This window comes from Neodiprion lecontei, chromosome 7 (assembly GCF_021901455.1).
Source record: "Neodiprion lecontei isolate iyNeoLeco1 chromosome 7, iyNeoLeco1.1, whole genome shotgun sequence".
Lineage (NCBI taxonomy): Eukaryota > Metazoa > Arthropoda > Insecta > Hymenoptera > Diprionidae > Neodiprion > Neodiprion lecontei.
Window position 1 is genome coordinate 26568959 of NC_060266.1, and position 23477 is coordinate 26592435.

The following is a 23477-nucleotide window of genomic DNA, read 5'->3' on the forward strand; positions in this document are numbered from 1 at the left end:
ATTTCTTTGACGCGTTATCCAGTAAGAAGCTTGGTAAATTAACCGTATAATATGTGAAAAATAAGTTTTTTTTCTATGATGGTACTACGATGTAGATGCAAGGTTGATTAAATAAAAGTCCATGATGTCGAATTAAAAAGTGGAAATAAACAAAGAACTTCCAATTTTACTGACACCGGATTACACGAGATTCTTCATACGCGCGCATTATATTTAGCCATTAATAAGGCGAATTGTATTATTGTACGGATTTTTGATGCCGGATCAAATGTACGAAGATCGGACTCCTTCATGCTTTACTCTACTAGTCTCCATGGATGCATCCACGGTCTTATGTGTATACAGGTCTGGAAACTCCTATGCTGGAGGCCACGATTATTCGTGTCGCTTAGCGAGTGCAAATTTCGATTCTAGCGGCACCACCAGTTGTCGCTGCGGTCTAGTTACCAGGATAACAATAATCTCAATAAATACGATGAGTGAGCGTGAGTGAGCGAATACCCATATACATATATGCGAATGCCACGGCTTGTCCGCTGTTGATAAGATCGCAACGAACCTAGTGGCGACTAGTAACACAAAAATTGCTTCAATAAGCGACATACCCCCTCCAATGGAGTTTCACGACCTGTATATAAGACCGTAGATGCATCCATGGATGATCCATGGCCGAAGCTTGCGACACGGATAGGCGTGCGTCGGCTTTGCGAATGAGCCAAGAACCACAGCGCAGTCGGTACAGCACAGCAAACGTAACGCTCCGCTAGTTCCCTCTGGTCAGTGAGTTGCGTCGTTAAGCCGCGATAAAGAAGAGGAAGTTAAAAATCAAAACAAAAGAACGTGCGCAGTTAGTAGCAGTGGAACGTCCAAGTCAAGTTTAAGTGCCCCGACACAAAAACTCTTTTGTAACTGATTTTGATTATAGTAAAAGTCTTTAAAATCCGATCTATCGATTGCCTGTCATTTCTTTGGCGGTCATTTACAACTGGATTTAGTCGACATACAGTGCAACATTTACTCGTATCAATTCTACGTCGTCACTCGCCGATGTCCTGCACGAATTGATTTTGTTACTGTCGAACTTTTGTCCGTATTATTTCCGAAGAAAGACTAAACACTATGTGGAGACCCTTTGAGCCTGGAAGCTCACCGGTAGACTGGTGTGAAGGGAACTACAGCATATCTCCGAGTATCGCTGAATTTATGAATACAGTATGTAAATGTACACCATGTGCTTACACACGCCCGACATGGGAATCCTAAAATGCCACACTCCTTTGTTCGCATAGTTGAGAGTATTCCAAGAGTTTTTGATATAGTAATTGTTAATTCATTCGTTAAGAGTAAGAATAGTAGTTGACGTCAAACCCTCTATTCCACGCACCATTAATTATAAAATTATTTTACCATAGTTGGGAATAGCGTCGAAGTCTCGGCAATATGCAACGGACAATGAAATATCTCCTTTTTTCTCTAATTGTGATACAACCTGTAGTATCGGCCTTGTTGACTCAGATACTCCAACTCCTTTGTTCCGCATGATGGAACTTGATTAACTCATTACTCATTAGTAATAATGATTTTGCAGTTTAGCAATGTGGTGTTTCTACTACTGCCTCCGGTTCTGATGCATCTCTTTAGAGATTACGGGAGATTCGTCAATCCTGGAATTCATATCATCTGGTTTCTCTTGATGATCGTCGGCGCCAGTAGTGCATATTTTCACGCAACATTATCTCTCATAGGTACAGTTAACACACAATATTTTAAGAAATGCATTATATGAGACGCTGCGTCGGGGTTGAGGGTCTCTTAAATTCTCACCTTCGTATATTTCTTTTAGGGCAACTGTTGGACGAACTTGCAATATTATGGGTATACATGGCTGGATTCTGCATGTTTTTTCCAAGGAGATATTTTCCTAACGTATTCAAAAATAATAGAAAGAAATTCTCAATATTTGCAATATTGTCGACGGTAATCGCCACAGGTTTGGCCGTTGTACATCCGTTTGTAAATGCATTCGCACTAATGACTCTCTGCATTCCTGCTTTTGGGTTTATGGTCATTGAATTGAAGAGGTGAATTCTCAATTTATATCCTATTATCATATTACACCTTTCTCATATCGTCAACCTAATCACATTAATATATTTTCAAATAGCATATCATTAAGAAACTATTGGGAAACTTTGCTCGTCAACACATTTTAATAACAATAGTTAATTTATGTCAGTAGTTGTTTTATGTCATCCCTCTGAGTCAGATTCAGTTGAGACAGAAGCAATGGTTGCGAGAAATTGAATCAACTGTTCCGGAGGCTTCGCATTATTTCGTCTCTGATAGTTGAATTAGGACTGGACAAAGATGCAAATCGTGGGCGAAATCTATGACAGATTTACAAATTTACATTCTTTAGTTCATGATGAATGTAAAAAACCTCTCCATTATTATGTCTTATTCGCGTTGGCTTATACTGTGAGGTTTTGGTAAAGCAGGGCTGTCTTAATTATTCGAGAGGGCTTTGTATAAATTACTCGACCTAATTGTGTTAACGTTCATTGATTGTGAGTGGCTCTCGTTGGCAAATTCCCCTGGTGAAACTCATCTCCAGCATTATTCAACGATCATTTCTAAATAGGGATTATCGTGCATCTTTCTTAGTGTGGTAAGGATATGTAACTAAGGGTATATTTTTTCAGGACGAAATCTGTTAGAGTTTATCGTCTCGGTGTTCGATGTGGCGCTATTTGGATTTTGGCAGTAACCTGTTGGCTCAACGATCGATTATTCTGTGATACTTGGCTGAACTTGAATTTTCCTTATCTTCATGCGCTCTGGCATTTGTTTATTTTTATTGCAAGTTACACAGCCGCTGTATTGTTTGCTTACTTTTCTGTGACGGAAGAGAAACCTCATCAATCTCCGATATTAAAATATTGGCCCAGGAATGATTTTGAATTGGGAATACCTTATGTCACTATAAGAAGTTACATCAAGGTAGACAGTAATACCAATATATAATGCAATCAATCGACGATATATTATTTAAAACTTGCTTTCTATTACTCTAATAGACCGATACTATCAGTATTCAATTGTCTTGTTAAAATTTATTTTATAAGAAATTCAGTTACAGCTAGAGTTGTTTAATCGTCGTCATTTGAAATATGTTAATTCAGTCCATAAGTTTCACTTGGTTAATGTATGTAAAGATAGTACATGTTTGACACAGTTATGTTATTAAAATATCCTCACGAGTTTCATCATTGTAGTTCGTCGAATATCAAATATCTTTTCAATTATTCATCAATTGAGTGAATCCTGATGTTTATTCATGAATAGCAGTTATTCGGTAAAGATAAATGTAAATTCGTTTACATGATATGATGACAAAATTTAGTAGCATATAGTAGTTACCATAAAATATGTGCTGGCTTGAAAATTAACCAATATTTTGAAACGTGAATTTTTATACCGAACGTTTTTAATATGAAGCAAATTTCGATTCATCAACAGATAGAGACTGAGATTACTTAAAATAATAATAATAATAATAACAACAATTTCAATAATACTACTTTCTAATAATAATAATAATAATAATAATAATGATGATGATAAGATAAACTTAATATGAATTTATAAACTCATATTTTTCTAGATGAGTGTAATGCAAGGTGCAGTTACTTTATCAATTTGAAATGAGCTTTTAGAAATGTAATAATCAGCGAAATTGCTGTCGGAAATTTTTTATACCTGCGACTGATTGTTGAGGATTACAAAGATTTTATGTGCGCAATTGTATTTTACACGCATTTATAGGTAAATAGACTCGAAAACAGCATTTTATGAGCATTCGAGCATGTGATAGAAGTATATACCAAAAATATACAACATATGTAAAGCTATATGATAATACAGTATAATTGTTACATGTAGCATACTTATATGACGTATAACACTAATCGTAAGTGCGAACAAGTAATTGGAATACGAAATAGATGTAATGCTAAATTCGGAATGTAATAGTACGTATACTATTTTTCCTATTAAGTTGCGCAAAGTCCGACCACTACAATTATTTTGAATAATTGAAACTTATTTTTGGGCGAAGCCCCCCGCCCAAAACAAAAAAACAAATTATAGAACTATTATAAATTTATTAAATTAAGAAAAATCTGATTTATTTATTATTTTCAATTATTATTAATATTTATCGTAACGTGACAATTTACAAAACGAAACGGTATATTTTAACGAACGTCAAAGTATCGCTCGCACGTGTCAATGCTAAGAGAGTGCCGCAGAGATGGCGCGCGCGTATATACCTTGGAATCGCTCGTATACTCTTATACATTCCCGCACGCTCAGCTACATCCCCGTTCGCTCAGTTGCATTCCCGCACGCTCTTGTCAACGTGTGGGAAAGCGGTACTTTGCGAACGCAAATGCATGCGCAAAATCGAACTTTGCGCAAGATAATAGGAAAAATTTCTTAATATCATTGATTAAGTAATAACGTACTTAAATTGTTGATCTGTGATTACTGTCATGTTCTCGAAAATATATTATTTCATATGCACATAGGCATATGCGCCCCTTTATAAAACGAACTCTTATCGATTGGCTCCAATAATTATTCGCCTCTATAAATTACAATATTTTTATCAGTTTCATATATTTTTACCTCGTACAATAAATCAGGTTTGGGCATTTCTTTCTTCAATTCATCGAAGACAAAAATAGCTACATTCTCTGTTGTCGAAACAACGTGCTTGAAATATGGCACATCTTTATCCAAATTTTTATGATCTAATTTATCCATCAACACATTTTTCATGTAAATTTTCAAATCGGAAATATTCATTACCATTCCAGTTTTTTCATCCACAGGACCTCGCACTGTGACCTCCACTGAAAAAAGAAAAAAAACATGAGTTGTGTATCGAAATTTTTTAATTACGCATTGAACAACTATAGTAATAATTATAGTACTTCAAGTAGATGCGTATGTTTTTTACCGGTGTAATTGTGTCCGTGCCCCCAAAAATTGTTACACTTTCCGTAAACTGCTGCATTCTGCTCGTCGGTCAAGTGTGGGCTTAAAAAATTTCCACGTTATTAATTAGTGGCATGCGTGCTTAATTATTGCGTCATCATTCATTTTTATATTATCGAATACCTATGAAGGCGATGGCAAGCAGATATTGTTTCTTTCCTGGTCAAATACACAACCGGCACTTGCGTCATGTCCTATTTATTTTAGATCGATATTATTACTTATTGTCGCACGTGACAACACGTTAAAGATGCTGAAGATTTGTAAGGAAAGTTCAAGGTGGCCTATGGCTGATTGAAAAAATGATCTGCGTATGTACAGTAGGTACATATGCTTATACACGTACGTGATTTACTTTTTATTATTTCGCTGGCATTCCCGACGTCGCAATATCCTGCAGTTGATTGATCTTGCTAAATCTGATTTCACAGTAATTACAACAGCGTTCGAATATTACATTAATATATGCTAGAATTGGGTAACTAAGTAGATACAGCTGGCGATTCACAGCTAGTTTTATTCACCGACTCTTTGCCGCCATGATGGAAAAAGTAGAGCTAGAGACCTCTGGCCGAAGCCCGTCGGTAAGCCGTAAGAATATCGTCATCACGTACGTATGTACCATATATCGGTCTATGTACATACATAAAACAAACTTTGGACTTGCCTATCAACTTTGCCACCGTGCTCCACTTCTTGCAACGCACAACAGTCGAGTGAGAAGTATTGCAAACTGAGACATATTTGGCAAACCTTATTTTCGTCAACCGTTGGAATAATTTCAAAATGTTTGTCAACTGTTCCCGTACGATCAGACACAAAACTCAGGTGAGCCAAACTTCAATGAAAATTGATAATTGATCAGTGCACAATTTCAAGTAGGTTGTATTAAATTTTTAGCTTCCTCTATCTTTACTACAATACTTATATAACAATTTTCTATTATGTTAATTTGATTGCCTCATCACGAGATTGATGTAATAAGCGAACCGTATCTCTTTACTCAATTACCTGATATGTTAAAATAATGTTTGGTTGTTTGAGCATCTAGGAGTTGGCCAAGTTTTATGTGAATTATCATCTTCCAGCTGAACAGTTTTTTGCAAAGATATCAATCGACTTTGGTAATTGCTGAGCATAATAACGAGGCTCTGTCGACGATAACCCAAAATGCATTAACCGCAGCCAGGCAAATCGGTGGGGATATCACTGTCTTGGTTGCTGGCACAAAGTGCGGGCCAGTAGCGGAGGCTGTATCCAAAGCTAACGGCGTAGCTAAGGTTTTGGTTGCCGAGAACGACGCCTTCAAGGGATTCGTCCCTGAAGCCATAACACCGCTGATATTAGCTACCCAAAAACAGTTCAACTTCAGCCACATTCTCGCAGGTGCCACAGCATTTGGAAAGGCTTTGCTGCCAAGAGTGGGTAGACAAATAATGAATAATTGCAGATACGAACAATATCCAGTCAGGGTGTTCGATAACTGAAGTTTAATATAAATAAAGATAATATAAATTTTAGGTAGCCGCCAAACTAGATGTTTCCCCGGTGAGTGATATAATCGGTGTTAAATCACCAGACACGTTTGTGAGAACAATATATGCGGGCAATGCTATACAAACTGTGAAAGCTAAGGACAGCGTAAAAGTTGTTTCTATTCGAGGGACTTCTTTCGAGGCAGCGCCTCTAGAAGGAGGGAGCGCCAAGCTAGAGCCAGCACCAGCGGGTGATTATAAGTCTAATTCGGTCGAGTTTGTAAAGCAAGAACTGACAAAGTCCGACAGACCAGCGCTCGCTTCTGCCAAAATTGTCATCTCTGGTGGGCGTGGGTTAAAATCCGGGGAAAACTTCCAGCTTCTGTACACGCTTGCCGATAAAATGAACGCAGCCGTTGGTGCTTCTCGTGCCGCAGTTGATGCTGGATTTGTACCGAATGACTTGCAAGTTGGACAGACTGGGAAAATTGTAGCGCCGGTGAGCTTACACAGATGTTCTGTTGAGATAATATTCCAATTTGAAAAAATTATACTCCATCCCAGATTGCTGAGCGATAGATAATTTTTGATTTAGTATGAAATCGATAAGACTTGGGAGGCGTCAAATCTATGAAAACGGTTTTACTTGCAGGACCTCTATGTCGCCGTGGGTATCTCCGGAGCGATTCAGCATCTTGCTGGAATGAAAGATTCAAAAACAATCGTAGCGATAAATAAAGATCCGGAAGCTCCTATTTTCCAAGTCGCTGATTACGGCTTGGTAGCAGATTTGTTCAAAGTGGTACCAGAGCTTACCGAGAAGGTGTAAATTACGCAGATACTAACGGCGTTGTTTCAAAAAAGGAAATCAAAATATCTTCCATAGGATTCGGTCATTAAACAAAGTTATCTAAGTCTTGTATATTTCAAAAAGCTACCAAGTTTCCGTGTGAGTACTATTTTGACAAGCGCTGTCTCTTATAGTAATTCCTATAATATTATTACATATCGTATCAAATAATATTTACACATTGATATGATTATCGCATGTTTTCTCGTGAGAAACGATGACTGGTAATTCGAGAAATAGTTGTGAGAACTCGAGCTCCTTTTGCAAATGCGTATCTTAACAAAATGGAAGATTACTTTATCATATAATAATGTAAATCATTCTTATACATACTTTTCGCTACAAAGTTGTGATTGAATGCGTTTATATAGTATGTCCAAATGTACAAAGATTATTCTCAACTTTTATACTTGAAGCTAAGAATTTGTTAAATGCTATAAAATAACTGACGAAAAAAATCTAGGTATATTATTTCAATAAATCTTTATCCGTCATGCAATTTCTATGGCATTGTTAGAAACTACGTAGAACTTTTACGAACGTAGAATTTCATCAGTGACAGGCAATGACCGGTTTGATATTTATTTCCATAAGCTTGGACACTTAGAACCACACGGTATATGCAAGCACAACGAATAGAATAGACGTCGAGGAGATTGTAGGTAGGAGGTAGAAGTCGGTAGGCAGAGGAAAGCAAAACAACGCGGGAGAAAAATTCTGCATGCGGATTGCGAAGGTCGTCTTTGTTAAAGTACGTTGCACTTATGCCGCATCATTGTCGTAGTTCCCCGTATATCGTATATGCACAGGCATACGTGTATTCCGCTCAAGCGCGTGCGCAAGGGGAGGAAGAATAAAATGTAAAACGAAATTGCGAAAAGAGCTTGCAATATGTTCGTAAGTTATCATTTTCTACCCAGTAGTCGAATCAAATGAAACTTGATCAACAAACGCGATCGGAACAATGTGCGTATTTACAAATTGGCAAGTCAAACCTCTAAAGTTCTCAGTTTGCAATACTACAAATTTTTCAACCTCTGTTACTACTCTTTAAAACTCTGTAGTAATAAATAAATGAACAAGCAAACCGTCCGGAGAGAAGTTGGAGAAGGTTAAACACGAGGCAGAAATCTCTTGTCAATGCCGTCCAGTTTGCAGATTTGCCAATGCTCTCACGCATTTCAATGCACATATATGTACCACACGCGCACAGTCTTGCGCTTTGTACGTGTTGCGCACAATGACGAACAAATTTAAGGTGGTGACTCGTGGATAACGTTAGGTAGTCGTGTTTAAATGAAAGGGAAAGCGCAGTTTGTGAATCGAGTCTCAGAACGAAGTTGAAGCCCGGTGCTCCTGCAACTGGCACCTGCGCAGTTCTACGACGCAGGTCGCAGTTCTAGTCCCGGGTGATTGAAAGTCGGCTGACTTATTCGATTTATGGTAGGTACACGTGGTTTATCCGTTTCTTCTATTTCTATTTCTATTCTTCCTCTCAGTCTTCACTCATCTCCACCTTCGACCTAACGTCTTCACCCCATTGTCAAATGTCATATCCACATGCGTGGTTGAAAATATTGCGATTAATTATAAAAAAAAAACATTTTAGTGTGAACTATGATTCTACGTGTAGGTAGACGAAAATTTTCGATCAAGTCATAGAAACAGATTTGCTTCTTGGGGTTAGGTGCGTGCTTTGACCCGCTCTCGAGTGTCGAAGTTTTGAATAATCGCAGCTTTTCTTCAGTCATCCTTGAATGCAACTAATGTTTGTTTTAGAACGCTTTACTGCAATCTGGGTAATTCAGCCGGGGAAATTTTCTAAATCTTCGCTTTTGTTTCACTCACCGCTGCGTAGATCGCTTGTGCCAAACAGGTTTTTATTCCCCAAGGTCGTGCGGCTTCCTATCTTCCTCGCGTGTTTTTCACTGTATTGTTATTTTTGCCGAGTTGATGGCGCGGATGTATCTCGGGCCGATTACATCAGTTTAAATGTTGACGAAACGCCGGACCTAATACTGATTCAGGTTTGGAGGTCATCCGTAATCATTTTTTAAACACAAAAGTCTCTCGCAACTTTGTGCTCATCTCACAAATTCATACCACAGCCGTCACTTCAGTCGTGAAAAAGTTTAGCAGTTTCGGATAACCTGCACGATTGTAATTCATCGCTATTGAAAGTAAGTCAGTGAAGTTGGTGGCCTTGTACTCTCAACGTGATGTAATTTCAAAGTGTGTCAGTTTGACTCGGCGTTGATGCTGCAGTTTGAAATTGAGTTTGAAATCGTCCCTCGCCTCGTGTCATTATTCGATAACCGTAAATTCCGATTCGCTTTGTTCGTATATACGTACATAACTCTCTTGACTGTCTCTCGACAATGCATGCGGCCAAGTTAACGAGATTGCGGCAAAGAAAGTGAAATTTTTCCAACGTTTGCGCAATCGACCCGTAATAGGTCTATTATTTAACTTGGGATTGTTGTAAAGTTGATCAAATACAGTGCTCTACCTGATTGTCAGCTTACTCATCTCTCCGTCGTACAGGTATCCCGTCGAAAATAACAGCATTACTCTATACTTGCGAGAGGCCCAAACAATTCGAGCCAGTTCATGTCAAGCGTAACAGGTGCAATAACATCTACTTTGCATTGTCGAGTGTGTGTCTTACCCCGGTAAAATTGACGTCACGTTATTAATTGCAACACAAGTTGTGAAATTTGCATAACGCGGAAGCTGGAATATCTTTCATTTAGCTTGTGATTCTTGCCAGAAATTATTTGAAACACCGAAGCGACTTCCATTGCGTCTTTTATACTCTTCTATTCGTTCTCGTACATTGCATATGCCGTAAAAAAGTGAAAACAACTCCGAATATTGTAGGTGCCTGTGTGTGTCTGTGGTATTTCAAGTGAGTTGTTCTTCCGATGCTTCATAATTTTAGGAAATTTGTAAGGTATGACGAACCAGCTGCACCTCCCATTATTTCCACTCACATTTTAGTCAAGTTTCATATTCTCGTGTAGGTAGACGAGAAAAATGCGATAGCTCACTTGAAAATTACGACAACAATTTAAAGTAATTATTATGTTGTTACTGCAGATTCAAAATGATTAAAATTTGTTGTAAATTGTTTCAGAATTGATTAAAATTGGATAGGAGAATATTTCAGTGGACAATGAACCGGAGGAACTTGTATAAACAGTAAAATACATAGAAATGGCTGTGAAAATTTAGACGTCGTCGCCCAGTTGAACGGAGACGTCAGAGCATCATATCGCATTTAATGACACCGAGCAACAGGGGCGGGGGGAGGGGAGGGAGTCCTTTAAACGTCAACGGCGAAGATTAGTGGTAGGAATTAAGAGTGGTAGGATAAATAAGGATCAAAATAAGCAGCGAAACAGTACATATCTACGACAATCAAAATGCTCGAGCCAGTGATAGGAATATCTCCAATTTGGTGGCTACTAGCTTACGCTAGCGTCTTGTTATTACTATCACCTTTGGTTTTACTTGTAGTATTGTTTTTGCCAAATTTACCGATTCTTGTGCTGAGAAGAATGTGTTACATACCAGTGGAGCCGATATAACCATTTCACTGAAGCTATAAGCGATCCCGAATGGAAACAAGCCTTCAGTGTAGGTATCTACCGGATTCCTAGATACACATACTGAGTTTTTCAATAGATTGACGAAATCTGCAGTAAACTCTGCTCTCTGCAGTCCCTGGACATTGAAGAAAGTGGTGTTAACTCGATCTGCATTCAAGATAGAATCGTACGCGATAATCCATGTAATACAAGATAGGTTTGATATTACTGCACTTAATATTAAACGTTTGTACACAGATTATGTAAATATTCGTGTAAGATATTGCTAACTCCAGTTAAAGAAAAAAAAACGAAGAAAATATATTTGTGTAAAATAAATCATTTATTGAAGATCAAACGAGCAACAATACTACCTGTTTCATCTTTGGAAGGGGTCGATCTTTTTTTGAGTATATCTCAGGAAACGATTACGATTGATTCACGACGACCTCGGAAGTGATTTAAAACGGGTTTGTAAATGCATTTTTTTCGGATCTTTCGAGTATGCGTCATATCCTGGTATGCACGATGCGTGACATACATCAATATATCTATACCCATAAATTGTATACTTCTGTATGCGGATTTTCAATATCTATTCTCGCTTTGTCACTTCGCATTTACGGTCAATTCTTTCAATGCGTTATAACCGGCCGAACCGGATCGCCAAGAGTCGTAAAATTATTTTTCACGTATCATCGCGTGGCCGTAACTCGGAGACAGTGAACCACGCTCGCATACACCACAGGCCGTGATGGCCAAGCTAACCTCATCGTCCGCTACCAAATGGAATATCAACTAGCCTGATATTATTAGAGCAGAATTTTAAGAGCCATTTAGAGATTCAGAATCTCCGAATCGGTATTTGTGAAATTTTTCGAATGTCTCGATTTCTTATGCACGAAACAAGCCGTCGGAAATATATTAATAATATGATGATTGATAACAGGTGAGAATAGGTAATTTACGGGACCACTGCTATGTAGTTTTAGCCTTCAGCCGTATTAAAATTCAATTATTCAAGGTGACCGCTGTCTCTTCCGTGTTCTACTATTAAAGATTCGGTTGTAAACAGATGCATGCTACTGGTTGAAAAGTGAATTCCGATCGCCGTAAACCGGACACCGTGTCATCTCCGACACCGTATCTGCAGTCGCTGACTTCGTCTAGCTTTAATTCTATCTTATTCACAATAACTACGGATAATTGTCTACTTGCATTTTCTTTATGTCGAATTAAACTGAGACTGGATTTTCAGCTTTCTTGTGCCTTGATCGTGTACGTTTCCTTTTGCATGATCGATAGTATAATTAATTTCAGATGATAGTTGAATAAATATTTGTCAAAGATTATTTGGTCGTATATTACACGATGTTGGAGGAATATCGTTATAACCTTTATCGTGCATAATTTTCTCAAATCTTACATCCTCCATTCGCAACGATTACGTTCCTCTATTTTCCCCGGCGGTGTACCGAATTGAAGGAGCAGAAGCCGCAGCTTCTTCATACCACTGCAGCAGGAATGTTTTCTCAACGCCTAGAGTACCTGTGATGCCCGCATACCGGGTGATGACCATTCGAACGATATGCAGCCTCGAGTCGATCTTCCAACAGCAGATCAAGTCTCGAGATGTATCGAAGGTGTACCGGCCGTTTTACGGTTCCAAATCTGCCTCCTCGCACTTCGGGAAGAAACTGCTTGCCTCTTGATGAGAAACTCCGCCAATAATAGACGCGTGAAAGGCTTCGAATTATCGAATTTTTAGATCTCCGTCGATAAGTTCGAGCGTCGACGAAACAACGAACTGGATTTTCCCACTACGTAACTATTTTCTCTACGAGTCGATGTTGCTCGCGATATGAGATCTATATAAGATTGTGGATGTACGAGGCAAAGACTGATGTAAGATGAGGAGGAATCGGAGTACAGAGAGCGAGGTGAACAAAGTCGCATGGATATTTTGTACGTATTCCGAAGGTACTTTCGCCGGGTTCGCGGACAAGGTGCCCATACGTATGCATACGAATACATAGGTATAAGTATATATGTTGGCCGAGCGTATGTATAGTAGTGGGAGATCGGTGGGACTTGAATCGCGGGTTTCTTGAGGCATATATATGGTAGAGAGCCATGCAGTTCTCTTGCTACTCGGCGCGTTCTCAGCCTCTTGGATCTCCGCCGGAGCGTTGTGATATCCGATCAATTTAACCAACTTTGCACTACCGGATCGTCAGCCTGAATAAAAAAGTGAGAAGGTGAGTCAGTTTGTGATTCAAATATCTGCCACTCGAGCTTGGGACGCTTGTCTGCCGACCATTCCTTTACGCGTGTCGACGAAAGTAGGAAATCTGTAATGACAGAAGAAGGGAAATACCATTTTACTGCTGTTCCTGCGTATTGTTGTGCGGTGCTTTGAAAGTTAAATCGATTTTCCCGCGTTGTTCTCTCCCCTCCTCAGCACCCCTGCAGGGTTGAAACGAAAGTGAAGCCGGTAAAATTTTTTATTTTCTCCGTCAAAGTGGCCCTTTGCAGATACCAATTGTTTATTTTCCGTAGTTTTATTAAAAATCAAAAGCCCCCGATTTCTCTCAAACACGAGCGCGTAACTCTGAAACTCTACCAACATACCGGTGCATGACTACCATGCGAAATGCCTCCAAGTCCGTGACTGAATTTTTCTGGACAAGAATACAAGGAGAGAGAGAGAGAGAGAGAGAGAGAGAGAGAACTTGCCACATAGTTACACAGCTGCAGGCTGTATTAAAATTCAATGCACGTACAAAGGTGATACGAAAATTACAACCGTTTGCAACTAACGGTTCGCTTCAGCGATTAAGAGATACCTGTATTATTTAACGACGATTTATATTCACGCTAGGACTTATTTCTTTCGCAAAATTAAATCTATTCCACGCGTGTGGGTTTATGTGGGTGTTGCCACGAACCATTAACTTTGGATCTAGCTGTAGTTATGAAAAGCTGTATCATTCGGGATAAGATCTACATTCACCTGACATTGAGGTCCATTAATGATACGTGTAAACCAGTTTGAATTTTTCCAATCAATCGCATTGTCCAACTAGACAGCGGTATAATATCCTTGCTCCGGCAATGACAATTTTTTATTCACATTTTTTCATAAACTTTTTTCATCTCTCTTACACAAGGTCCTATCAGCTTCCCGTATCTTTGCTGTTCCGTTTTTATGCCTTTTCGCGCGTTGAAGGAGTTTCTTGTGCACCTCGTTAATGACCCAGCTAAACTATTACAAGTGTAAATTTTTTTCTCCACTAATTGGTAGATCATTTTCACGCGGTGTTTGCAACCTCTCAAAGTCATGGCATATACACAACTCCTGTCCTCCGCGCTCGTGAAAGCTAGATCCAGCCGAGCAGATTAGAGCGGTATATAGTTTATCGATTGTTCGTGTCGTTTTCGAGGAGAAGTCAGAACGGTTAAACGAACCCTTGCTGTACAATGGAGATAAAAACTTGCCGTGTGAATAAATCCGGAATCTGTCGATTCTGTCCTCTAGATGAAACTACTACTCACCTTACTGGGCGCAACGACAATCCTGGCCAATCCGGAACCTGGACTCCTCCGTGTCCCCAGGGTGTACAACGCCTTGGTGACGAGCAATCAAAATCTCTCGCCGTCGAGGGCGTTCCCAGTGATTCAGCCCGTCGTTCATACGACCGCCGTCGGCTACGTGCCGCCGTTCTACTACACTCAGTTTGCCCCACAATATCCGGGTCCGGAAGCGGGCCGGCTGCCCCAAGAATTACTTCCGGCGAACGGAGCTGAACTCGACGAGGGTGCACCGTCGAAGGCCGCGGCCGGGGCCGAAACGAGGACCGGTAGTTCCGGGACGGAGCGGAACTTGGGATCAGCCGAAGACGAGACCCGGAAAAGGAAAGCGGGCGCCGAGCACCCGCTCAGTTTCTATCCGAATTATCATTCGCTCTATTACGACCCGTACTTTTATTCCTACAACAGTTTCAACGCCCGCGTCGCTCCGAGTCCGTACATTTTCGACTATCAGCCACCAGCGTTGGCCCCCGCACTTTCCTCCCAGGGAGCCTACCGGGGGCAGCAGCTGCTCAGCCCCCGGTTACCGGTAGCCGGCCCTGAAGCCCTTGGGAAAAATGGAGCCGAGGAAAAGATTCCCGACGTACCACCGCCGCCGGTGCCAACCTCATCCTCGAACAAGTCGTAATGTCGAAAAGTGGGGGCGTATTATAAGTGAATTCTAAGAATAAACTGCGATATACGTACATTAGGGTGGTCCTTATTTGGGGGTCGGAAAAATTTTCATAGGGACGCCTCTCAAATCTGTTCCAAATCATTCATAAAAAAATCTGTGTAAAGTTTCAAGCCTCTACGTCAATTGGAAAACGTGCCTCTAAGCTCCGAAAATTTTTAATGTAAAATACGTGTAGTTTTTATAACCAGCTATTTCCATTCGTATGACTTTGCATAATAAATTAAGGCACTGATTTGAAACTTGGCATTGCTGTTGCTTATAATGAATATGTATATAAATTCTTATAATTATAGGAACAAGCTGTGAAAATATCAAATTTTTATAATTTTTGTTCCCTTACGTATAAGCCTAATAAAAGTGATGCTATTAAGCTTCTATATAAAAAGAAGTTCATTAAAAAATTATGATAAAATATTGAAATTTTCAAGGTTTGTTTCTATCATCACAAGAAACAACTCTGTCCTTCATTTATACCGAAGTCATGGAAAACGAAATAACTTGTTGTAAAAACTACATGTATTTTACATTTAAAACTTTCAAAGCTTAGAGGTACGTGTTCCAGTTCACGTAGAGGCTTGAAAATTTACACAGATTTTTTTTAATGATTTACAGATTTGCGGGACGTCCCAAAGAAAATTCTTCCGAACCCCAAATAAGGGCCACCCCAATATGCATGTTTACATTACATATATTACTTTTCAATGGAAAGGTACGAGTGTGCCCCTAGTGCACATCGTTAGGTCAGGAACTAAGGAGCCTGGATACGTAGATTATTACTAACGTATATATTAGAACCTTGTGACTGTCTTTATATAAATGAATAGACGTAGGTCAGTGTGTTTTAATTTTTTTGAATCCTCTGCAAAATGTATACAACACCAAGCTTTTCTCGTTCGCCTCATTGATATCATCATTATTACTTTCATTTTCTATTTTCACTGATAACTGGTGCTCTCGTGAAATTTCTCACTGCTTACGCCCCAGACTTTCATAATGTACGAAAACCCTTCGCCATGAAATCCTCTGACACGTAATTTAGCAAAATTATGAGCCGGACCGCCGGAATGTAGGCTGACTATTCCCCTCGTTTGATTATAACGCAGGGCTTCGACACAGGTTATGTACACGGGGCCTTCTGTGTCCATTCCGAATACAGCGTCAACTGCGGAAGGTCCTCTGTTTCTCAAGAATATGTTATGCTGATAAAATAGAATTCCCTCGCATTCTCCCCATCTGTAGTCGTGCGGGCATTCCTCGCACCATTCCGACTCCCTGGCGCCCTGAGAATCAGAAAGAACATCCATTTCATTTTCTTACCGATTCGATTTCACTTCAAGCTCAGGTCGCGTGTGTAACGGCCATAGGTAAAAACATGATAATAAAATCGATACCCACGCCGATTTCTGCCGTTTCAGACATCGTAGAATCCGTCATATTGCGATTTTTCATGTCCTGGTCAACGTTGGCTGGAACATCGTCTATCCTCTTGATGGAACTCACGGCACCGTTGATCGCGACAATTTCGTGGGTAGAATTTCTGTACACCATCGTGTCAGTCTTGACGTTTTCTATACTTTTTGTCACCTGTACCTCCGGGGAAGTCTCTACCTTGACCATGGAACCCTGGGAGGCCAAAGCCTGACTCGAATTGTCCGACTGACCATTGGCTGAAATAACAACGGTGTTAGGTCGAGTGAATGTCTTGTCTGTCGCCGGTGTTTCCCATTGAAAAATACTCTCCAGCTCTTCGGAGGTCGACTCGTTTCCCCTCGACGAAGCTGTGAGATGAGCTCCGAGGTCGACGATCAGAGTTTCATTGTCGCGTTTTTGCTTCAGAGAATTTCTCTCCGATACCACAAGATCGATATCATTATTTTCCAAAAGGCGAGGTGTCGCGACTGTTGGTGACGAATCTTCGTCGAAATATAGATTGAAGTCACTTGAATTCTTCGGAGTTCCCTCTTCGATTGGATCGGTGAAAGATCCCTTGCTCTCCGGAGTCGCTGTTTGGGTGTCGTTGAAATTTATATCAGGAATAGTCGAGTGATATCGATTGGCCAAATTCACCTTACCTCTCAGGTCAGCACCGCTATTCGGAACCGGGAAAACTGTCGAAGCAAGGTCGGGAGAATACGTGACTACACTCGGGGGACAGGGCGTATCCTCGGCCCGACCGCGATCTTGAGTGAAGTCATTTCTTTCCGTATGAACTTGCACCTTCGCCTCCTTGGCTCTTTTCGCCTCGGCTATCAACTTTTCCGCCCTCTCGCGTCTCTTCGTAATCTCATTTTTTTGCAAGTTGAACTTGTCCATGATCGCCTTCCTCTGGGCGTAGTAGCTACTCATGTAATCTTTCGACGTCGAAACGTTCCGAGTAACCATTTCCTTGTCCTCTCTCCGGAATCTCGCGATTAAGGGATCATTTGGCTTCTCCGGCGTGGACCTCGTCTCTTCGGGTCTCATTGTCAGCATGAAAGCACGTCTAAAGTCGCAACCCACCGCCTCAGTTCCGGTGTTCCTTGTATACTTCCTCTCTTTTAGAGCATTATCGCGAATGCGATTAGGCTCGTTCACGGTCGTACTTACAGATTTTGCGAAAAAATCGTCAGCCCTTTTATCGCCCTCCGTCACGACACTTCTCGAAGATACGCCGGAGAGAGTTGAAGCGAAAATGATTATTAGAAAAAAGTATAGTCCGCGATAGTCTGGCGTGCGGAATTTCACGCCTTCTGGATCTTCCGACAACATTCCGAAATAATCGTTGATCTTGAACGTGTCAAACCGCACCGCCTGTCGAACACTGTGCTTCTAAAACGACACTCTCTTGAAAACGAATGCGAGAACTTTATACGGCATGCGGCACTCCGATAGATGGAATTAACTGAGACGATATCGCTATCTGTCGTGCTACCAACCGACCTTTGAACCGCATCGAAACTATAATATATTCAATGTTAGGTCTACGACACTTGATTGACGCGAGCTGTGTTCTTTTCTTCTGAGTTGTCTTAGCGTTCCCGATAAGGGCAGAAGGTTTCACGGTCAAATTAATATTACAACCGACTGCGAACGCAGCTCGAGCATTTTTGGATCGCTTATGACCCCTGCTTCTTTATTATACCTCTTCAAATAAAAGATTTTGTCTCATTCTACCAAAGACACGTCTCATTAAAAACCCTTACCGTCGGCTTGGAATGTACACCACTGAACAAAAGATAGTGTCAGATTAGGCGTTTTTGCTGCCGATATTTATTGTTTTATTCAAAGCTTGGGTATGACTATGAATGTACATATACAATATATGATAAGAAAATTTGAGGTGAAGTTTTTCACTCGGCTTCTATGATAACGGAGTCATTTTCGTCAGAGACCTCCTCGCTACTCGCCGCGCTGGCTGCTTCGCCGAGAGGATCGTATCCCGGTTCAACTTTTTCGTCCAACTTCTCTATACCACCGCCGTCATTGTTTTCGTCATCGTCGTTGTCGTCGTAATCTACAGGTTTAATCGGCGGCCGAGGTGTTTCTGGTCTTGGAACATATTCCGGGACTGATGGTTTCGACCCAGCCGGATACAGCTAAACACGTAAAGTGAAGTAACGTTAGCATCACGATTGATTTCATTTATTTACTAATCTTTCACCCTTCTTATCATTCCTTTGAACTAGCGAATAAAACGGGCATGCGACAAAAATCGTTCGATGCTGTGTGAAATCTTACCGGGGAGTAGGGAAATCGGAGATCGTAGAATGGCGTTCCATAATAATTATAAGTTGTTGGAACATGTGCTATAGTAGGTCTACCATTTGCAAATACGGCCATTGGTACAGTCCTGACGGCTGTGTTAATCTGAAAATAACAAACCAACGCGGGGATGTTTGTGTGTGTTTTTTCAGTAAATTAATATAGGTTAATGTCGACAGTTGATCGAATAAATGCACGACACCGACCGGGATCACCCTATTGCTTTCCAACTGTTTGTGTTCCGTGATATTCCTTTCGAAATGTTCCAACCCCAAACGGGAGATTAATGGTGATTAACGAATCCGTTATCGAGTAACGTGATGGAGATCGCGAAGTTGTGTCAAGTATTTCGACAGTTTAGTGCTTTGAACTCATTACCTGAGGGACGTTATAAAGAAAGTATTGTTGAGAAGGGTTGGCGTCCAGCGTAGTCACATCCAGACGTTGGGTAGGAAACTCTGTACGATGCGCTGAGATCAAATTCGGATAATGCAGAGGGCCTACGGGAACCAGGGCTGTCGCGGATGATCCGATAAGTGTCAGTAAGATAATCACCTGCTCGAGGATACGAAAATATTACCATACATTTTCCTTCATCTTAAATAACATGTTATACATTTTCAAAAATTCATTTCATCCACCTATTATTTCGGAGAATGATCTGACGTTATACGAGTGCATGTTCGTTTGTTTCTATTTGCAAGCCTCTGAATATTCTACTGCTACAGGACAATTTAATCTGGATGCTCTCGGTTGTCTGCGCATAATAATCCATTATTCATTATTCATTGTCTCTCTACACTGATCGTTGTGAGTAATGGTGGACAAAATAACGTGACTCAACTGACCGTATAACGACATATACCTGCGGCGCATTTATGATCACGTTTGAACACCCCACCTTCTCAAGAACAAATATAAAAATTAAACAATGCGAGATGAAAATTCACCAGCCAAGACCGTCGTCAAAAGTCTAACGTTAAAATGTAACGGCATTTTGCTTTGCGATTCGTAGGCTGCATCAACGTGTCGCCAATTTTGATAGGTAATCAGGTAGCATTGTTAACGACGTGGGTAGGTGCACCTAGAAATTCTTAGCTGATATAAATTCAGCGCACTACGCAGCACTAAAATTGACAGCTTGAAGAATTGTGTAGCGAAAATTGAACGGACATAATAACATGTACACTCATACTGAAGAATTGGTCTTACAGATCTGTCTGATTATAATAGGAAAAATTCTATCGCCAATTCGAGGGATCACTTGAAACCACATTCTGATCAAAGTTGCGCGATTAGTCGGTTATGCTACCCCGATTATCAACAGAAAGAAATTACCTAATTGTGAGTGTAAGAGCTGAAAAGTTGACTCACCTTCATAGCGACGGCTTTCGTCTAAAGGACCGGTAACTATATCAGACTAACTCGAAATTAAGAATGCGGGAGGGCTTATATATTGTTGGTGGGTCCGCCATCCCCCACTTTTCTGCTCATCACGGGAGGCTGCTTTGTATTCCGGGTGACACTCTGTTCAAACTAACTTTTTCGTAGCACCAAAAATAGTAGACAAGAAGTGTAAACAACCGTGCGAGTTTTCTATCTATCGTGAGGATCTCAATCTCTCAACGGAGATTGGTAAGAGACCACGTTCACCTTCGACATTCTGTATGCATGTACTTACCCCTTGATTTGACACATTTTTCTCACACACTTTGTCAGACAGTTCAATGGTTATTTTCTCTTCTATTTATCTTCCAATTCTATGATTAACGCCGATAATTTGTTTCCAAGTTACCCTGAACCCAGCATGGTTCTAAAATACTACACTAAAAAATTTTGCGTATACGCTCATTACTCATCCGAACCGGTTTGCAGTGGAGAAAGATCATATTTTGATTAGAGTATCTTGAGCATTGGGTGCGGCACTCATCCTGGTTCGCCGTGATTCGGTGCTTGAATGGAATTTGCATTTGCTTCATAATAATATTTATTGTGATTTATTGACACGGTATTTATCGTGCACATTTTTTCCCCCTATTTAGTCGCCCATTACCAGCGGCTTTGTGGGAGCAGACTACTTTTTTTTTTTTGACTCTATTTAAGCTATTGCAGTGAAGAACGCGTCGTATGGTTATCCTATCGACATTTCATACGGATATAAAGAAAACTGCATTTATGTACATGAAAAGTAATTATAAACGTAATAACGAGGGTCGCATCTGCTCAAGTGTTGATGATTTTTTTACAACGATAACCGTACTTTTGGCAACATCCGGCAGTACGTCTTTCCGCTGTTCGGCAATAGCAATAATCATCATTCTACTTTGGCACATAGACCGTGACGCGTGTTGGGTTGCATGCCGCAGGCTGATTAAACATTTCAAAAGGGAACTCGCGCGTAAGTGCAGCTTAACGAACCTCCGGTCGAATTGGAACACTGGAATCGGAACTGCCGCCCTGACGGGACGTTAATCGACGTACCAAGATTGGTGAATTTCGTCGGAAATCGGGAACTTACCGAACAAAATATCTGTGCGCGTATAATATTATTGTTAAAGTGGAAGATCGTAGTTGGCAATATTTATGTTACCCGTTACTGTATTTTTTCTTCTGACTCGGTTCTACCAAAAATAGAATGCGATATGATAAAATAAAATTCTAATAATTTATTAATCATTTGTTGTACTTGAACACGTGAAACGGACTGTGAACTCGCGTGTTTCATAATTTTCAACACTTGTACCGATTGTAAAGTACAGCAGAGACGGGTCAGTGAAAATGGTGAGGTCAAGGGACGCGTGTCCTACTTCCTATCACCAAAAGCCTCCTATTACGCGAATGAAGTAAAAGCTTTGTAGACGAATCGAGATGCTGGAAGCGGAAGAGATCAAATACAGGATTGATAACGAACGAGAAATAATAAATATCAGCAGATACCTCGGAGGTGGCTGGTAGGTATGACTTGCAGAAATCTACTTCCAACATTACGTACAGGTGACAAGTCACCTAGCTTTATTTCATTTCGGCTGTCGAAGGATAAACTATTCCAACCTAAATTTCTCCATTCAGAGTTAATCCGATCACTCGTAACGACCATGGTTGTCAATGTAATGCATCGAACATGTGATGATAACTTGAAGTATACTTCCTTCGTTCTTCTCGCCAGCTCCGTTCCAGATCTTCTAATTTACCTTCGATAAAGCGAATTCATGACAGTTCTGGTAACTCAGTGTGGACATGTGACAGTCGGAACGAAGCGAAGTACTTCAGGGATCGTGCTGAATGAGTCGCATCGTTGTTCTTTTCGGCAGAATCGATTCGGTTGGTGATTGATTAATAATAGCACCTTCGCGTCGTTTGCATTATGAGATTCGGTGTGAAATTTACAATTCTATACTATCTTTATTGGTTATGATGTCGCTTCGAGAAATCGCATACCTCGTATTCCGCTGACGAGCTCAAACGCTTTCTTCGTCGATTAATTAAGCTGGACTCGAATGACTGGTTCAAGACGTCGAGTTTGTAGCCCGACCCTATTAGAACCTGATTCGGTTGTAAATTTTGCCACTGTGGTTTGAGCGTAGTCTCGATACAACGGCGATCTTTGGAAGTTGATGACAGAACTTGACATTCTTATCCAGGAATGAACAACGTAATGCAAACGATAATGGTCTAAATCAGATGCCGAAATTGGGTGGCTGGCGAATCTCTGCCTGTGTTCGCAGGCTCTAGCTGTGGCTTTCCTCAAGGTAGAGTGAAAGTAGTTTGTACACGACTTGAGTTGAATTAACCTAAGCATATGCGCTCGTTTTGAATAATTTTCGACACTCTGCGGTACGGCTGACCATTAATCTATCTTCAGTCAAAGTATTTCCCAGTTCTGTAAATCGGGGACAAAAAAAAACTCGGACTTTTTTTTAAATATTTTATTTCCAAATATTGACACGGCTTTTAGACAAAATACGAATCTAGAATTGTTATTCGTTTGAAAGAACCGCTAAATTTCAATCAATACTCGACGCTCGACTGCCTTCGGGTATGTTCGGCCAAGTTCGCTTCTTCTTCGCGTCAATTTATCCACCCTGCGCGTTGATCATCAACAAGTGCCAGGTGGCAGGTACCCTTTGTCTGCGAGTTCGCAATTTATTCGACTGGTGTACGAATTTTCAAGCCTATACATTTTTATCGACACGTGTGTGATAATCATCGAATTTTTCGTTTATGCGAATCAGTGCGGATAAAATTGCAAGATCGTTGATGCGCTTCACAATTGGTGTTTGGACCGTGTTGAACCGTTCCTGCAGAGACGAGACAATTATTCAAAACAATAAATTACCAGAATAATCGTTCATTCTGCGAATACTGTTTGTAACGTTAAGAACTTGCTTGTAATTCTTCTCAGTCGGTTTATATTTATTTGAGATCTGAGAAGCAGGAGGAGGACACTTAGGTACTAATAAAAGTCTTAGCTATACTTCCGACAAGTTTTTTTT

General features: G+C 40.4%; 5 protein-coding genes across 11 annotated transcripts; 3 read left to right on the forward strand and 2 right to left on the reverse strand.

Annotated features, from left to right (window-relative positions):
* Positions 1–683: 683 nt before the first annotated feature.
* LOC107225412 (alkaline ceramidase) lies at positions 684–4615 on the forward strand. The gene is made up of 4 exons (XM_015665871.2): positions 684–1212; positions 1589–1745; positions 1844–2081; positions 2703–4615. Exons 1-4 carry the CDS (start codon positions 1120–1122, stop codon positions 3022–3024), a joined length of 810 nt encoding a protein of 269 aa, XP_015521357.1. The 5' UTR covers positions 684–1119; the 3' UTR covers positions 3025–4615.
* On the reverse strand, positions 3672–8556 carry LOC107225414 (6-pyruvoyl tetrahydrobiopterin synthase). 4 transcript variants are annotated; one of them, XM_046746130.1, is made up of 4 exons: positions 8475–8556; positions 5185–5255; positions 5024–5103; positions 3672–4916 (listed from the first exon to the last, which is right to left on the reverse strand). In XM_046746130.1, exons 2-4 carry the CDS (start codon positions 5250–5252, stop codon positions 4639–4641), a joined length of 426 nt encoding a protein of 141 aa, XP_046602086.1. In that variant the 5' UTR covers positions 5253–5255; positions 8475–8556; the 3' UTR covers positions 3672–4638. The 4 variants fall into 4 exon arrangements, with proteins under 4 accessions (XP_046602086.1, XP_046602084.1, XP_046602085.1 ...); XM_046746128.1 differs by lacking the exon at positions 8475–8556 and adding an exon at positions 5417–5558; XM_046746129.1 differs by lacking the exon at positions 8475–8556 and adding an exon at positions 5408–5544.
* Positions 5750–11334, forward strand: LOC107225410 (electron transfer flavoprotein subunit alpha, mitochondrial). Of its 2 annotated transcripts, XM_015665870.2 has the most exons (5): positions 5750–5889; positions 6150–6482; positions 6583–7035; positions 7189–8829; positions 10523–11334. In XM_015665870.2, the coding sequence occupies exons 1-4, from the start codon at positions 5848–5850 to the stop codon at positions 7363–7365; spliced, it is 1005 nt and encodes a 334-aa protein (XP_015521356.1). In that variant the 5' UTR covers positions 5750–5847; the 3' UTR covers positions 7366–8829; positions 10523–11334. The 2 variants fall into 2 exon arrangements, with proteins under 2 accessions (XP_015521356.1, XP_046602083.1); XM_046746127.1 differs by lacking the exon at positions 7189–8829.
* Positions 11335–12988: 1654 nt separating this feature from the next.
* Positions 12989–16072, forward strand: LOC107225413. Its single transcript, XM_015665873.2, has 2 exons — positions 12989–13234; positions 14515–16072. Exon 2 carries the CDS (start codon positions 14515–14517, stop codon positions 15193–15195), a length of 681 nt encoding a protein of 226 aa, XP_015521359.1. The 5' UTR covers positions 12989–13234; the 3' UTR covers positions 15196–16072.
* Positions 16073–16074: 2 nt separating this feature from the next.
* On the reverse strand, positions 16075–20469 carry LOC107225407. 3 transcript variants are annotated; one of them, XM_046746125.1, is made up of 6 exons: positions 20359–20469; positions 19363–19539; positions 18961–19089; positions 17316–18818; positions 16639–17246; positions 16075–16523 (listed from the first exon to the last, which is right to left on the reverse strand). In XM_046746125.1, the coding sequence occupies exons 4-6, from the start codon at positions 17989–17991 to the stop codon at positions 16179–16181; spliced, it is 1629 nt and encodes a 542-aa protein (XP_046602081.1). In that variant the 5' UTR covers positions 17992–18818; positions 18961–19089; positions 19363–19539; positions 20359–20469; the 3' UTR covers positions 16075–16178. The 3 variants fall into 3 exon arrangements, with proteins under 3 accessions (XP_046602081.1, XP_015521350.2, XP_046602082.1); XM_015665864.2 differs by having other exon boundaries at positions 16639–18818; XM_046746126.1 differs by having other exon boundaries at positions 16428–16523; positions 16635–18818.
* Between the last annotated feature and the right edge of the window lie 3008 nt (positions 20470–23477).

Coding starts and splice junctions, on each gene's coding strand:
- LOC107225414 (XM_046746130.1), bottom strand. CDS start 5,252: ATGACGCAAGTGCCGGTTGTGTATTTGACCAGGAAAGAAACAATATCT. Junction 5,104..5,184: donor GCTTGCCATCGCCTTCATAG/GTATTCGATAAT, acceptor AAATTTTTTAAG/CCCACACTTGACCGACGAGC. Junction 4,917..5,023: donor GCACGGACACAATTACACCG/GTAAAAAACATA, acceptor TTCTTTTTTCAG/TGGAGGTCACAGTGCGAGGT.
- LOC107225407 (XM_015665864.2), bottom strand. CDS start 17,991: ATGTTGTCGGAAGATCCAGAAGGCGTGAAATTCCGCACGCCAGACTAT. Junction 16,524..16,638: donor CTGAAACGGCAGAAATCGGC/GTGGGTATCGAT, acceptor TCTGATTCTCAG/GGCGCCAGGGAGTCGGAATG.
- LOC107225412 (XM_015665871.2), top strand. CDS start 1,120: ATGTGGAGACCCTTTGAGCCTGGAAGCTCACCGGTAGACTGGTGTGAA. Junction 1,746..1,843: donor CGCAACATTATCTCTCATAG/GTACAGTTAACA, acceptor TATTTCTTTTAG/GGCAACTGTTGGACGAACTT. Junction 2,082..2,702: donor ATGGTCATTGAATTGAAGAG/GTGAATTCTCAA, acceptor ATATTTTTTCAG/GACGAAATCTGTTAGAGTTT.
- LOC107225410 (XM_015665870.2), top strand. CDS start 5,848: ATGTTTGTCAACTGTTCCCGTACGATCAGACACAAAACTCAG. Junction 6,483..6,582: donor GAAAGGCTTTGCTGCCAAGA/GTGGGTAGACAA, acceptor TATAAATTTTAG/GTAGCCGCCAAACTAGATGT. Junction 7,036..7,188: donor CTGGGAAAATTGTAGCGCCG/GTGAGCTTACAC, acceptor TTTTACTTGCAG/GACCTCTATGTCGCCGTGGG.
- LOC107225413 (XM_015665873.2), top strand. CDS start 14,515: ATGAAACTACTACTCACCTTACTGGGCGCAACGACAATCCTGGCCAAT.